This window comes from Podarcis vaucheri (assembly GCF_965113315.1).
Source record: "Podarcis vaucheri genome assembly, chromosome: 10".
Classification (NCBI taxonomy): domain Eukaryota; kingdom Metazoa; phylum Chordata; class Lepidosauria; order Squamata; family Lacertidae; genus Podarcis; species Podarcis vaucheri.
The window spans coordinates 52,966,130-52,982,509 of NC_138748.1; the positions used below are offsets into that span (position 1 = coordinate 52,966,130).

The following is a 16,380-nucleotide window of genomic DNA, read 5'->3' on the forward strand; positions in this document are numbered from 1 at the left end:
AGGCAATACAGGATATGTATTGGGAAGTACATTCTAAGCACCTATTACAAGAGGACAATAGAACTTTGGTTTGCATAGTCTGCCACCTGGGCAAGTCCGGAGGAGTGCCTATGCCCAGTGATTGACACCTATGAGTACCTTCCTGTGAATACATGACCTCCCACTTGAGGGATTATGGCGGGGACCAAGTGGTTTCCAAGTCCTTGGCCAATTAAGTCCTTGGCCAATTAAGCAAATTGGCGGTGGAATGAAGGAAACTGGCAAAGGAGTTGATTTTATATGATTTTTAAAGCTAGGTAACTTCCCTGAGCTGTCAAGTCAAAGGGATACATTTATGAATAATATTTGTAACATTTTACAATTTAAAGATGTGCCCCACCCCCCGTAATTTCCGTAACACACCGAAGATCTAATAACCAGCAGGTGACTGCTGGCTCTTTAGAAGCCTCTTTCAAGGTGCTGGGCTGCACTCTGAAAGGTGTTTCTGAAGTCCCCTGGGCAAATAAAGGTGTTGCAGGAATTTCTCTGTTAACAAAGGTCCCCCGAGGTCCTTGGGTCAAACTTGGCCTGGGCAAGGTGGGCAAAGATACCAATCTGGCCTGCTAGGCTAAAAAAGAATCCCCACCCTGGCTTGACTTAAAAGGGGCCCACATTTGACGCCCAGGTGCCAGGTTCCACATTCCTGTAGCTCATCCTTCACAGCGCCCTTTACAAAATACAGTTCCCAGGATTCTTGGTGGCAAGCCATGTGCTATAAATATTTGGTGCGGGTGTGACCTTACGCTGCCACTTCCCCTGGCATTAGGATTTAGAAATGGTCAGCGAGGAAGGAGGGAATAACAATGCAACACGGCCACACATACAAATCAACAATATCTGGAGGAGAAGAGAAGACGCTGTATACAGGAAAGGCCAAGCGAGAATTCAAGAGTTCTTGTGTGTCTTTGGGTGGTTGGAATCCAGCTGTGTGCAGCAGCCGACACCATTGCAAAGGTAGTTCTGCTCAACCAAATGAGCATCCTTAGCAAGACCAGGAGAAGCCAAGCCTTCCATGACAGCCTGAGCTAGAGAGCCATCTAGCGGCAGGTAGGTCCACCTTACCAGGAGAGACTCAACGAGGCAAAAGAGCTCGGGGGGGGGGGGGGGCTTTTTTCTGCTTAGACCAAACAGAAACGCATCTTTCACACCAGCCAGCAAATCATTATAATTAACACCAAAGCCTGCAAGTTTTCGGAGGCTTAATTGGCAAATTAGTCAACCCAAGCTTTAGCTGATTAATCAGGAGCAAATTTTAATCGACAAAAAGCACGTTTAATTGATGGAGCTGAGAGACTGAAGGAACACTTGCCTGCTTTGCTTAGAAAAAAACAAAACAAAACACATTTTGAGATTGGGCATGTCTTACTGCAACATTTTCACTGACATGTTCAAGATTAATGTACATTTTAAGATGAATGGGGGAGGGATCCCTCACATGCCTTCATTATCCTGGGAATGATCAAGGATTGGGGTTGGTTTTTTTTTTTAACAGTATGCAGCTCTGCTGAAATTGAAATTGACTGGTTTAAAAAGTAATGATTTAAGCAACTAAAAATCTGCAGTGGTTGATAGGCCAAGTGAGACACGAAAGAGGAGATTCTTTAGCTGTGCTAGGCCAAGTTCAATGAAGTACAGTGGTACCTCGGGTTAAGTACTTAATTCGTTCCGGAGGTCCGTACTTAACCTGAAACTGTTCTTAACCTGAAGCACCACTTTAGTTAATGGGGCCTCCTGCTGCTGCTGCTGAGCACGATTTCTGTTCTCAACCTGAAGCAAAGTTCTTAACCTGAAGCACTATTTCTGGGTTAGCGGAGTATGTAACCTGAAGCGTCTGTAACCTGAGGTACCACTGCACTGTACACAGTTTAGACCCTACCCCCAGCACACAGTTAAGGCCACCTCATACATTCAGCATAGTCAAGTGATATAAAAACCATTTCCCCTAGACTATAATACATTATAAAATACAAATACATTTAAAAAGAAGACAGGGAAAAGGAATGATTAAAGCAAAACAAAACAGAGATCATAGGGAGCATATACACTCATGATAAAGGAGGATTTAGATTCTCAATTGTTAATAAAAGTTACCCTTATAGTAATAATTCCTCTGTAAGTCTCGAAAAAAAATTAATGGGGGAAAATTATCCTAAATTGTATTTCCACGATGAAGCATGAGTCCATGTAGGCTCCAAAGACTGACCCACTTCCACTTATTTAACCTCTTGTCATCAGCTGATAACAAAATACTTATTTCCAGCAATTTCCAAACTAGATTCTCAAAAGAATCACATATGCAAGGTAATTTCCCTTGGCCTTTAAATAAGACTGCAGCACAGAAATCAGAGGGGTCCTTTGAACAACTCTCTTTTTATGTTTCCTGGTCCCATGCTGCTTCACTAATCACTCCTACTCAATATCTGAAACAAAAACAGCAGAACAAGTTGGAAAGAAGTATCTGGAACATGGAGAGATACAGCAGGTAGGTTTTGCCTCTAGGGTGACCAGATGTCCAGAGCAAAAGCACACACACACAACAACCCCCAAAACCCAACAACTAAAAATAAGCTAAGTAGTTTTGCCACGAGGGATTCAACAAGAAATGCTACATTGGGTCATATAAGCCTGGATGGGTAATAAGACAATAATGAAGTCTGTTGCAGCTGTTCATTAGTTTGAATGGATGCAGTGCACCTGGTAGGTTTGGACTAGTGTCTTATCTGCTGTAAAAAATATTAAGACGTTGAAGTCATCCGAGATGCACCAGCCGAGGAGCTGTCTTCTATGATCGTTCTATTTGGAAGGTCATGTTTCACAGATGACCTGTCTATTTACCATCCATCCCAACCCCCTGAGTTTGTTGAGCATCCCTCATCCCTGACGGATTCAGGGCACAAAAAAGAAAGACCTCCTTCATGCAGTGCGTAGCTAAACTACAGAACTGGCTCTCACAGGAGGCAACACCCATTTCGGTGGTTTTAAAAGAGGACTGGATGAAAACATGGAGGAGAAGGCTACCAATGGCTACTAACCATGATGGCTTTGCTCTGCCTCCACGGTCAGAGGTGGCCATGGTTCTGAATACGAGTTGATGGGAACGGCAGGGATGGGGAGAGGCCTTCTGCTAAGGTCCCGCTTGCGGGTTTCCTAAAGCTTGACCACTGGGAGAAGGGAATAATAATAATAATAATAATAATTTTTATTTATACCCCACCCTCCCTGGCCAGAGCCAGGCTCAGGGCGGCTAACACCAATAAAAGCACAGTAAAAAACATGATGGGGGGGGAAACCCCAATTTAAAATACAGATTAAAATGCAATTTAAAATGCAGCCTCATTTTAAAAGTAGCCGATAAATCAAGACCATAAGGGGAGGGAAACATAAGGGCCAGACTGTGCCTTGGCCAAAGGCCTGGTGGAACAGCTCTGTCTTGCAGGCCCTTTGGAAAGTTGTCAAGTCCCGCAGGGCCCTAGTCTCTTGTGACAGAGTGTTCCACCAAGTCGGGGCCAGTACTGAAAAGGCCCTGGCCCTAGTTGAGACCAATCTAACCACCCTGCGACCTGGGACCTATAAAATGTTATTATTTGTGGATCTTAATGTCCTCCGCGGGGCATACCAGGAGAGGCAGGTACATGGGTCCTAGGCCACATAGGGCTTTAAAGGTCTTTAAAGGATGCAGGACTAGATGGGCTGCTGGCCGGATCCAGCAGGCTCTTGCTTTAATATTTGTTGCAAGCCATCCTGAGGAAAGATGGGAACACAAATACTGTAATGAAATACGCATATACATTTATTAGCAGCAGCAGGAGTAAGGATAGTAATAACATGATAGTGTAGATCAGGGGTGGGAAACCTTTAGGATTGTGGGATCCATTTTGCTTTTCACCTAAAACTTTAACAGCACCCAGCCAGAGCCAGGTGCGAAAGACCTCCAGCCCTAGAATACAAGGTTGCCTCTGAACCCATTCTGAACCTAGGAGTTTTGTTTTGCGGAACCAGAACTGAGCTGATCTCCTCGTCCTTCCTTTTCACACAGGTTAGCCTCCTTCGTCCCAGGTGAGGATGGGCAAGCCTTTTTGCAGTTGTTGCTGCTGCTCTTGTGAAACCATCAGAAAAGATTGGGAAACGTTCATTGAATATACAGGAAACTATTGTGTACAGCTGAAAACATTGGCAGCATTGAGAGAAATTCAAAAGTGTAAATAAGTTTGGATCGATGCAATAAGGGAATACTGAATGGTTTATTTTTTGTAAAATATGCAAGGACTTATCTTATGGTATGTTCGTGGAAAGAGAAGAAGGAAGTCATTGATATTTTAAGGATGTTAAAGTATATTTTAAATTGTAAAACAGAAAACTCCACACACAGGGCTGGATTTAGGTTTGACGAGGCCCTAAGCTACTGAAGGTAATGGGGCCCTTTATATGTCCAGCAGTCCTTTGTCAGCAACAAATTGTAGCTGTTTGTGTTGAATATATGCTATATGGTAACTTATGGACCTAATAAGTAATTGTTGAACTGAAATACAACTAAGTATTTTAGGGAGCAGGCTAGCAGGCGGGGCCCATTACTTACACCATAGGAGCCTACACAACACAAAACACTGTTGCTGTATGTAGGTTTTATTTTATTTTATTTTAGAAAATGTACATCCAGTCCCCCCTCCCTTTTAAATTTCCTTTAAAAAAATTTGGGGCCCCCAAGCTATAGCTTGTTTAACCTATACGTAAATCCGGCTACTGCACACACAAATGAATGAATGAATGAAACCATCGGGAGCCTGCGATCAACCCCGAACCACCCACGGATCTACCAGTGACAGGATCCCGACGTGGGGAGCAAAAGAGGTTCCCAGGGCATTTCTCGCCGGGGGTGGGTGGCTGGGTGTTTGCGGGCGCGCGTGCTGCACTTATGAACAGTCCTCTCTCCGCGCCGCCTCCGTTCGGGACGGCGCCTTTTCTCTCGGGGAAGCGGCCCGCGCGGAACCAAGGCGAGGTGGCTCACTGTTTCCGCGGGAGGCGGCGGGAGAGGAGCCGCGCGGCGCCCGGAAGCGGGAGGCTACTGCCCGGGAGAGGCTGCGAGAGGGAGACGTAGACCTCCTGCTTCTCTTTGCTTGCGGCAGCCTCGGCCCTGGCGGAGAAGGAGGAGCCAGAAGGGAGCGCGGTGGCTGCGGAGCGGAGGCAGGCCAACCGGCAGGCGGCGAGAGGCGGCTCCACGCGTCAGGTGAGGCCGCACGTTTCAAAAGTCAGCCACGAACCCGCGTTTCCCTCGTGTCCTGCCTTTCCTCCGAAGAGCTCGGGGCGTTTGGGTGCGGGTGGGTAGATATACGTTTCAGCTAAACAAGCTATAGTTTAGGGCCCCACTCTCTTGGGGGCGACCAAAAAAATTAAAGGAAACAAAAAAAGATGCACATTTCCAAAATTTGAGATAAAAAAAGAAAATAAATCCTACATACAGCAACAGTGGCAAATGGCTTTAGATACCTGTTAGTTCCACAAAATTACTATATACAGTAGCATATATTCAACACAAAAACAGCGACAATTTGTTATTGACAAAGGAGAGCTGGACATATAAAGGGCCCCGTTACTTCCAGTAGCTATGGGTCTCATCAAACCTAAATAATATTAATAATAATAAATTTTTATTTGTATCCCGCCCTCCCCAACCAAGTCTGGGCTCAGAGCGGCTAATGTCATAAAATCCAGCCCTGGGTGTCCCCTTTTCTTTCAAAAAATGATCTTGGCGAAGCTTACCAGAAGAATAAGAAATCAAGATAACATTTTGTTACAAAAGAATGTTAAAACGGTTTATTGAATATTTACAGATAAATGATGAACAAATAAAAGCATTGGCAGGATTATTGTAATAACCTGCAGTTTTATAAGAGTTTCATATTTAAAGAAGATGAATAAATTAGTAAATTAAGTTTATTTGGATATGCAGAAGATATTAAAAACAAATTTAAGGAACTGCAGAAAGGGGGGGAGGGAGTCAAGTTTTGAAATGTCAAAATGATTGTTAAAATTAGTGAAATGTATAAACTTGGAAAGTATAATTAATGAAATGAAAACCACAAACAAAACAAAAAATGATCTTGGCAGCAGCAACGCTGCCAGATAGGCAGGGCAGACCTGCCGTGTCCGTGACTATTTCTGCAGAACCTCAAAGACAAGCCGGTTTATTGTGGTGCAAGCCTTTGTGGACGGCAATCTGCGTCATCATGGAATCGTGGAGTTGGAAGGGAAGCACGAGGGTCAACTAGTCCAGCCCCAGGCAGCATCGCCCATGGTCGGGGCAGATGAAAGTCCCAACAACAGATGGAGAGCTACAGGTTGCCCACCCACTGGCATAGACCATGTCAAGCATGTTGGTATAAAAGCAGCTTTCCTTGTTCCTAGGGTGCAATGATCAGAGTTCAAAAAATGCAGGGCAGAAAATCTGCAGATGGAATTGCTGCCTGACCATAATTTAAGCCTCATTGCTAGTTGCCACAGGGGCCCAACCATAAAATACATTGCATGTCAGAAAGCTAGGGGAAATGTGATGTCTCTAAACATAATAATAATAATACATAAATATATTTTTTTGGGGGGGAGTGTCAATAATTTAACTTTCCATAATGTGTGTGTGTTTTAAAGAAAACCAGTAGCCTCCAAGGGAGGAACATTCTGTTCACATGCCCTCTCTTGTTGATACTGATTTGAAACAAACAAACAAAATGTTTCCTGTTTCAAGGGAACAGGCTGAGACAAATTTAGATATGGTGCCAAAAGGTTCTTTTATGTATGTGTATATGTATATTTCCGAGTCGTTTAGCCTGAACTGCTAGAATCTTTGAAAATGAAAGGTGGCAATCTCTATTGTGGAGAAGCATGTTTGTTAACACTAAACTTGATAGCTAAATGGAGCCTCAGTGTTTGAGGAACACACACACAAACACACACACACAGAGAGAGGATTCCATATTTTTAAATATTTTTAAAAAAATTCAAATCCAGTATGGATATAAACTGGGACAAAGATCCACAGTTAAAAGGCTTGTTGAAAAAAGTCAGGTTTTCAGTATTGGAGACAATAGAGACGGCACTTTTCTGACATGTAATTGGCAGTTCCAAAGTGTAGAAGTAGCATCAAGTTAAACTCAGGGAGGCATTTTTCTCATCCTTTAATATTTCCTGCCAGTATTTTATTAACAGGAAATAAATAGATGTTTAGTGTTTAGTGAACGTTGCAACCATTTCCTTGTCTCAGGTGATATTCATCTTTTATTTACGGTTTACCACACAGATGCTCTTTCATGCTGTTTCTTTGCATTGGAGTCCCCTGTAAGGTCTGCTGCAGAGTAAAACATAAACATGGCCAAGGTTATCAAAATGTTTCACACACTCAGAAATCACTGGAAGAAGACCACTGCTGGGGCCTGCCTGCTCACCTGGGGAGGAAACTGGCTGTATGGAAAACACTGGTAATTATTTCATTGGATTGGATCCAAGCTAAGGCAGTTTAACTTGAGTTCTGTTGTTTTCAAGGGGAACTAAATTCAACTACCTGGATTGAACGCTTAATCTTTAAAATAATATTGGAATTTTTGGAAGGGTTTGGGTTTGTTCTTTGTTGGTTTTTTCCTAAACTAGAGTCCAGGGCAAAATATAAGTGACACATATATACTGTTCTCCTGATTATTTTTGCTTTGCCTTACCATAGCCTTGGAAAGCTCTGAATTTAATTGGAGCAGTGACACAAGGTAGGGGTGCTTAGCCTTTCCAGTTATGGGCTGCTTTCCTGATCAAAAACACTTCCAGACAGTTTTTCTTCCAGTGGTGGGGATGGTACATTGAATGTCCCTTGTGTGAAGAGATCAGGGGAAATTTTGGTTTGCAAATGGGTTAAGCACCCCCTGTGCCTCTTATTTGATAAAATGTGAATTTTCTTGCTACTGCAGTGTACTAAAAACAAAGACCGTTGGGAGGCACTCCACAAGTTTGCAATTTTAAGGAAGAGGAAATTTATATGTGCATAAATTTGAAAATTAGTTGTAAAATAGTATTAGCACTTGATCAGCGGGGGGCTACAGACTGGTTTTGTGCATCTATAAGTTGTGAGATACACAATTATTTCATATTCATTTCTTTGGTACTGATATGGCAAATTGCTATAATGAAATTGATAGATGTGTTTTAGATTAAATGAAACTGTCATGGACAGGATTGAACAGTTTCCCCCTGGATGCTTTAACGGCATAATTTTTTTCAGGTTTGCAAATAATAATAAAAACAAAAGCTCAGACAGTTTAATGACACACTTTTTATCTGCTGCTAAGCATGCTATGGTATGTAAGTCTACAACATAATGTGTTTTAAAATGCTACTAAGTGGTTCTGCTGGTTTGCTTCAAACTTGCAGTGGTATTTTACTATGATATTAGATTATAAGGGGTTGGTTCACACAAAACTCTAAACCATGGTTTAGTATAAGGGTTGTCAACCATTTTAGAACTGTGGGCCCATTTGGATTTTTTAGGGAGTTCTATGGGTGTCACACAGGTGGCGCTATGGTCTAAACCGCAGAGCCTAGAGCTTACCGATCAGAAGGTCGGCAGTTCGAATCCCCGCGACGGGGTGAGCTCCCGTTGCTCGGTCCCTGCTCCTGCCAACCTAGCAGTTCGAAAGCACGTCAAAGTGCAAGTAGATAAATAGGTACCTCTCAGGCGGGAAGATAAACAGCGTTTCCGTGCGCTGCTCTGGTTCACCAGAAGCGGCTTATTCATGCTGGCCACATGACCTGGAACCTGTACGCCGGCTCCCTCAGCCAATAAAGCGAGATGAGTGCTGCAACCCCAGAGTCGTCAGCGACTGGACCTAATGGTCAGGGGCCCCTTTTCCTTTACTTTGGGTGTCACCACCTCTCATAACTTCTCTCCCCTCGACTGGATCGGGGCCACCCCACTCCCTGGAGAAACAGAGAGAGAAAGCATTCGGACATACTTCACTTTTCCAAAGGATCTAGTTCCAGTGGAATTAATCAGCTCTTAAAAGCATGTAGAGCTGAAAGAGAAAGTGAAGAAGAGCATCAGTTATCTAACTTTGCCTTCAGTTCCAAGGGAGCAAAAACTCGCCATCCTAACCACTGCATGGTCACTGCATGACCAATGGAAGAAAGCGAGGGGGGGGGAGGCTGAGGTGTTGCATGAAGCCCATCATGCCAGCCCCTGGCATAAACTATGTTGGCCTCAGCTGATCTCTCCAATCTCCCTGCATTGAACTACAGTGGTGCCTCGAGTTAAGTACTTAATTCGTTCCGGAGGTCCGTTCTTAACCTGAAACTGTTCTTAACCTGAAGCACCACTTTAGCTAATGGGGCCTCCCACTGCTGCCACCGCGCCGCCAGAACACTATTTCTGTTCTTATCCTGAAGCAAAGTTCTTAACCTGAAGCATTATTTCTGGGTTAGTGGAGTCTGTAACCTGAAGCGTATGTAACCTGAGGTACCACTGTAGTCTGAATGGGGCCTCCAAAACGCTTTTGACTGATTGTGCTTGGAAGCCTCTCTGGGATCAAGAACTCTGGTATTGCAGCTTTTCCAATCACAGGGAGGCTTAATGTAATCTCTTAGAAGCTCCGTTTGGACCCTGCCACTCAATGAGGAAGACTGGGATGGATCAGGTAGGAAATGGGGTATTGGTGCTGGGAATGGCTTTTGCTGCCTGCCCTGTTCCCCAAAACACACAATTTATGCCCTTATCACACACCCAAACCCCACTGAAATCAACCAAGCCAAACCACTTCAGGTTCAAACATACACTGGAAAAAATGCAGTAAGAAAATATGAATACTTTACATCTAGGTGAAAGGCAGATGCTCACAAAGAGGGGGGAAAGAGAAAAGAGAGAGACAAAGAAGATTTCTTAAGTCTTCCATGTAGATTCTGGCAGGACTCGCTGTAGAAGAGATTGGAAAACAGGAGGGCTTAATTGGCACCAGTTTCTTGAAAAGTGATCAAACAACAGAGCAGATGTGGTTTGCAAGTCAACAATGGTTTAAATTAATTTGGCTATATTTGCATTTCCCTGAAACTATATTAAATGTGCAAACAGGGATTAAAATTAAAGCTTCTTGCTACACATTTTTAGAAATGGGTACAGTGTTTAGGACCTTACGATGAATATTTCTTCCAGAGAAAGCAGAAATGGGAACAGTAATTGAAAAGGAATTTCTTGCATTTTCTTGTAATAATACTTACGCTCCTAACTTTCTGAATGAAATAAGGTGGTTGCTGCTTTTACAAACTGAAATGAACCAAGAAAATGCCCCCAGCCACCCACACTATACATGTTAATGAGCTGGGACCCTCCTCACCCACTGGACAAAAAATTGCCCTGTCTTTGTCTAGGAATGCAGGGAGAGACAGAGGAAAAAGCGGAGGTTTAAGCAAGGTTTGGGTAGAGTGAGAAGGTAGTTGAGAAAGGCTTTTGATTTTGTCTTGTACCCAAACTCCATTATTTCTCCTTGTTAAACATTTTTTTCTTTTCTGTTTAAAGACCCCCCAATGTTCATCCCTCCCTGAGGTATTCCGACCTTTCCCATTACCTTGCCACTACTTTTCCCCTTTCATAATACTACTACTACTAATTTATTATTATTATTTATACCCCGCCCATCTGGCTGGGTTTCCCCAGCCACTCTGGGCGACTTCCAACAAAATATTAAAATACAATAGTTCTGTGTCTGTCCCTTCTGGCTTCCATGTCACAGGCTTTTTTTTTACCTTATTCAACCTACCTTTTTTTGTTCCCCTACCCCACCCAGACTTTATGCAAATCCAGGATTGTGATGCAGCGCACCAGTCTTTCCAGTGGGGTGCTGCACGATGATGGCCTAGTGCAAATATAATACAGAGAGAAATGTAGAACCGTACATCTGAAATATTAAGCTTTTTGAATCTTGCTCAACAAGGTAGAGTAGACTATATGTACATAGCCTAGCAACTGTGTTTTGGTCGTTGCTGATACTGGAGGCTGAATTACTATGCTTGAGGCACTCTTGACTAGACTTATATGGTGTCCTTTTAGAGCAGATTAAAGGTTTAGTGAAATCTTGTCCTTTTTTCCTGACATAGTTGGAGCTTCTGATGCAAAGGGTGCTGCTTTAGCTCAACATTGCTTCAGATTAGCCTTTGACTTCCTGGAATTAGCTGTCTCAGGCATTGCTTGTTCATTTGCCACTGAGGAGGACTTCTTCTGGGGGGAGTGCAGAGATCTGGTGCCAAAACCGGCTCCAATTAGCTCTTACTTATTCTTGAATAGCAAAACCCTGGGCTTTGGCTGTGGAATTTGAAGGTCTTATTATTTTGAGCAGCATTACAGGCTTACGGTGCCTGCTGTCTTATACAATTCAAAAATGAAAATTCCTGGAGCTGCTATTTGCCCCATGATACCTGCAAGTTTTCCTCATGGGGCAAATAGCAGCTTCACTGGGGAGAGGATTTTAATGGAGGACTACGGTCTGATGCAAAAGGGTTACACCCCAGTGCCGTGATCCCAGTCTTCTTTGGCCCCTCTCTGGGTGACGTCTGATTATTTTTTAAATCACAGGAGATGCTCAGCATGGGTCTCCTGAATCACATACAGTAGTGGCGCACTTTTCTAAATAAAAATTGAAGGCACGCTGGAGGAATCGCAGGCATTCAAAGTGAGGCAACCAGTGCATCACAGCACCAAATATGACTGAATTATTCCTCATGCAGCAGTACAACAGAATTGCTTGACCTGACAGGTGACTGATTGGAAAGTGGCAGGAACCTTTACTTTTATAAGCACACCCTAGTTTATAGTTTGGGAATTGCCAAATTAAAAGAGTGTCTGTTACGATGCTTTTGCAATCCCTTAGTAATACTGGGCGGCAGTTTGCTAAAGACAGCCTACTAGTCACAAGAAAAATGCATGCTGTTCTAGTGTATCTGCATCTAGGTTGGACAACAAAAATGTACCATGCACTTGATTATGTATTGATTATGCTGTAGAAAATGCTGTCACAGCATCAGGGGTCCCAAAGAAAGGCATCCTGATTGCCTTGGGATTCAGGCTTGTTTGTAATAATTGGTTGGTGTTTTGCTGGATGGTATGTATATTGAGAAGGGACGCGGGTGATGCTGTGGGTTAAACCACAGAGCCTAGGGCTTGCCGATCAGAAGGTCGGCGGTTCGAATCCCCGGACGGGGTGAGCTCCCGTTGCTCGGTCCCTGCTCCTGCCAACCTAGTAGTTTGAAAGCACATCAAAGTGCAAGTAGATAAATATGTACCACTCTGGCAGGAAGGTAAACAGCGTTTCCATGTGCTGCTCTGCTTTGCGAGACGCGGCTTAGTCATGCTGGCCACATGACCCGCCAGCTCCCTCGGCCAATAAAGTGAGATGAGCGCCACAACCCCAGAGTCGGTCACGACTGGACCTAATGGTCAGGGGTCCCTTTACCTTTATTTATATTGAGGGTGGGACAATCTAGAACATCTGGAATCTAGAAATTGCTAGGAAATCCAATCTACAGAGAAAATCTCTCTCTCTCTCTCTCTCTCTCTCTCTCTCTCTCTCTCTCACACACACACACACACACACACAGAGAGAGAGAGAGAGCGCGTACATGTAATCAAGAAACCACCCTACATGCAGATTTACTGGCATAATAGTGATAATGAGCTGACTTTTTACTTTGGAATAATCTAGCATCATTGTTGATGGGTGATTGCCTGATAAAGGGCAATTGCCTGCTATAAAGGAATGTGCCTAAGTGGGACTGAAACCACCTATTTCTGTGTGCACAGTCTCGCAGACTGGCTAGTAACCTTCTAGTAGCCGTTAGATTTCAGGACTCAGAGTTGGGGTCAGCAATGCCTATTTTTATGCTTGCTTCTGTACCCTTTAATACCTGCCTGAGTCCTACATTTCTAAATAAAAGCAGTTGTGTGGTGGCACCAAAGGTCTCTTACTCAGAGGATACTTGCCATGTTTGGGCTGCCTTGGACGTCCAACCATTTGGGGGAAGGAATGGCTTGAAACAATAGACTTGTGAACCAGCTTTTCTGTTTCTGATCACCCACAGCCTCTGCTATTTGTTCTTCTGTCCAGTGCACAGCAGAGTGTGGCTGTTTCATTTGGAATCACACTGGATTTTAAAAGGTTTAGGCACCATTCATCTTACAAAGGGGCCAACTCTTTATTAAGTGTTGGGCAGCTTTAGGTTCCACCGAAAAAATATGCCCAGAAGAAGTCTACTGAAGTATTTCTTTTTCTGCTCTCCCTTGGTGATCGTGGTCTATCCTGGGCAGCTGAAAGAGGAATTGGATCTGTATTGATTCTGGTTTGGTTACCTAAATAAACAGAGGAATCATCCTGATTTATCTCTGCCAATTTTACCGGCTCACCAAGCCTGCCTAGTTATTTGGAAAATAATTGTGAAATTGGATAGCAGAGAAGCAGCATTTCATTAGCTGGAAATAGCTGAGCTTTGAATTTGTTTTTTGCCCTATGCGTAGCAGCGATTGCAAGCCCTGAAGAAAAGCTGTGGCTGTAATTGCTTCACACTTTACCTGTGATTATTGTCATTGTGATAGCAGAAGCCCATTGGCTTTTCGAGGTGATGATAGCTCAGCCAGCTGGTAAATTCACAATCATGTTAGCTGCCCTCACTTTGCTGCTAATTGGGAGCTTATTGCATTAGATGCCATTCCTCTTAGTATATAATAGAGAAGATTCTCCAGACACTGTCCTGGTTCTCTCTTGGATGCCAAGGGAAAACCTTATTTGCCCAGATCTGTTAAGCTCATGCTTTAATTGTGTTTATTTTTATGATGGAATTACCCTAACTACTCCAATTTGCTACTGATGTAGTTATCGTATGTGTGATTGCTTTTTATGTCTATATGCTGCTATGAGAGCTGGGCTGAAGAGTGGCTAATATATCAATAAATAAAATAATAGTAAATGAATTGACTAGATTGGCTGGAAGTGCAAAATCTATGCAAGCAGGAGCATTTATGGACCTAGCCCCTTCCTTCCTGCATGGATGGGGATTGTCTTCATGTCCTGTTTCCGAGCTTCCCATAGACATCTGGTCGACCGGCCACAGTATAGAACAGGATCCTGGAATCCAACAAGGCTATTATTATGGTCTTCATAAGATGTGGCACCCAAAGCTGATGGTTGAGGTTTTGGATCTCTGGATCTGGACCAGAACTACACAATTGCAACTGGAGTTTCCAAAGGCAGAGAACCCTTTTGCAATGTTTTGTATGTACGATCCTATTTCCCTTCATGGATTTCATTTCATATGGATTGGTGTAATTTGGACACAATCCAGATAAATCAGGTGATTGTGTGTGTGTGTGTGTGTGTGTGTGTGTACGTACTCCGGGTGACTTATTTAGTAAGACTAATGGAAATAAATGGGACTTGAGAGCCCTAGCTTTCAGCAGGCTGTGCTTGCCACTTGCTGACCTGCAAGGCGAAGTTAAAATAATTAACATCCCTGAGCCCACCCATTCTTCACAACCTTGTCTCAAAGGTCAGTGCTGTGACTTCTAACCTTGAGACTGGTGCTAGTCCAACTTCAGCATCCTCTGTAAAGCTTCTCTTTCTCCTGACATTGAGAAACACCAAATGATTATAGCAGGAAGTCCATGAAAACAGTTGACGTGGATGCATTCATTGCATTCCTGTTGCCCTACCACTGCGCATCATCAGCCAAGACTTACTTTCCTTAGGCTTTGCTAGCTGATAGATACTTAGCAGGTTCGATGGGGAATCTTATAATAAGAATGGTCTCTCTTGCTTCAAAGCTATCACATGCTGCGGGTGGGGAGAGGTGCTGAGAATTTTGCCCTTATAATAAATACATGTTTGTTTGCGGTGCCTCTCTGTACATGGGTAGATAAGATGGAGTAGGGCTGTCCAATTCATTTCGGCACTAGAGTTGGTTTTTAAGTAGTACTTAGTAAAAATTACTGCAATTAGTCAATAGCCTGCCATTCTTGTAAAAAAAGAAAGAAAAAATGTTCCTGTTGCTTAACACACATGATTTATTCCTTTGAATGTGAAGAGCAAACATTATGTTAAGGGGAGCGCTACTGCCTCTAAGGAAAACTTTGATAAATATTCCAATTAGGCATGAATTGGAGTAATATATTATTTATGCGTTCTCTCGCTTAGGAAGCTTATTTCTGTTTGTCCCATTATTTTCACTAAAGGTTTCCTATTGACAGAGTTTCTCTCGCTCCTTAGTTTGAATTTCTCCAGATTGATTCTTCATCTAAAATCAATTTTCTGTAACGTGAGAAAAGCTACCGTGGCAGTAAATGCTGGTAAGGCAGAACGAGTTACATGGCTTTAAAAAGTGGAATAAGTAGAGAAAGGGGGGGGAAAGTCTGCGAGCGAGTTGTTCTCGAATGAGCCCCGTAAATTGCTGCGTATTAACAAAAATGTGCAGCATATCATCAGAGCGGAATTGAAAGGAGTGCTGCCTGGCCCTTTTGGCACCAGGAGCCCTCCGGAGAGCACTGCCCTGCTGTAAACCGAGTGAGTGCCCATTTGCCCTCTGGCCTCCTCCTCCCTGACCCCAGCCACTCTGAGCGGCAGGCAGGCAGGCAGGCAGGCAGGCAGGCAGGCAGGCAGGCACCTCTTGGGCTTTTACCAGCTTGGCCCTTAATCCTTGAGAGATGAAAGCCGCAAACTCAGAACGCTTCAGGCTGCACAAATCAGAACAGGGATGCCACTTCCACAGAGAGAGGTGCTTCCAAAAGTTGACTTTCCTATCGCCGTTCTTCACCCTTGAACTACATAGCACTTCAAGCCCCATTTTAATGACTACGCGGAGAGTTATCTTTGGAAAAGATGGCTAAGTGGAGCAAAGAGAAGCAGCGAGTTTCCATTTATTTGTTTATTACGTTTACCGTATTTTTCGCCCCATGGGACGCACTTTTCCCCCTCCAAAAATGAAGGGGAAATGTGTGTGCGTCCTATGGGGCGAATGCAGGCTTTCGCTGAAGCCTGGAGAGCGAGAGAGGTCAGTGCGCACCGACCCCTCTCACTCTCCAGGCTTCAGGAAGCTATCAGCAAGCTTTGCAAGCCCGGCGGGAGGTCCTGCAGGCTCACAAAGCTTGCGGGCAGCAGCCCGAAGCACGGGGCGCCCTCTGGAGTGCGCTCCATGCTTCGGGCGGGTGTGCGCAAGCCTCGCGCGCCTGGCGGGAGGTCCCACCGAGCACGCGAGGCTCGGGGCGGCAGGTGGCAGCCCGAAGCACGAGGAGCCCTCCGGAGGGCGCCCCATGCTTCGGGCAGGTGTGCGCATGTTTCT

The 16,380-nt window shown here is 44.1% G+C and overlaps 1 protein-coding gene across 4 annotated transcripts in view; it reads left to right on the forward strand.

Annotated features, from left to right (window-relative positions):
• The first annotated feature begins 5,020 nt into the window (after positions 1 to 5,020).
• The window catches only part of AGK (acylglycerol kinase), a 41,879-nt gene continuing 30,519 nt past the window's right edge, over positions 5,021 to 16,380 (forward strand). The window contains exons 1-2 of one of the 4 annotated variants that reach the window (XM_082240591.1): positions 5,021 to 5,263; positions 7,331 to 7,508. In XM_082240591.1, the coding sequence (XP_082096717.1) occupies positions 7,341 to 7,508 (168 nt within the window). In that variant the 5' untranslated portion in view covers positions 5,021 to 5,263; positions 7,331 to 7,340. Of the gene's footprint in view, positions 5,264 to 6,174; positions 6,410 to 7,330; positions 7,509 to 16,380 lie in introns of those variants that run through there. The other 3 variants (XM_082240592.1, XM_082240590.1, XM_082240593.1) reach the window with 3 other exon arrangements.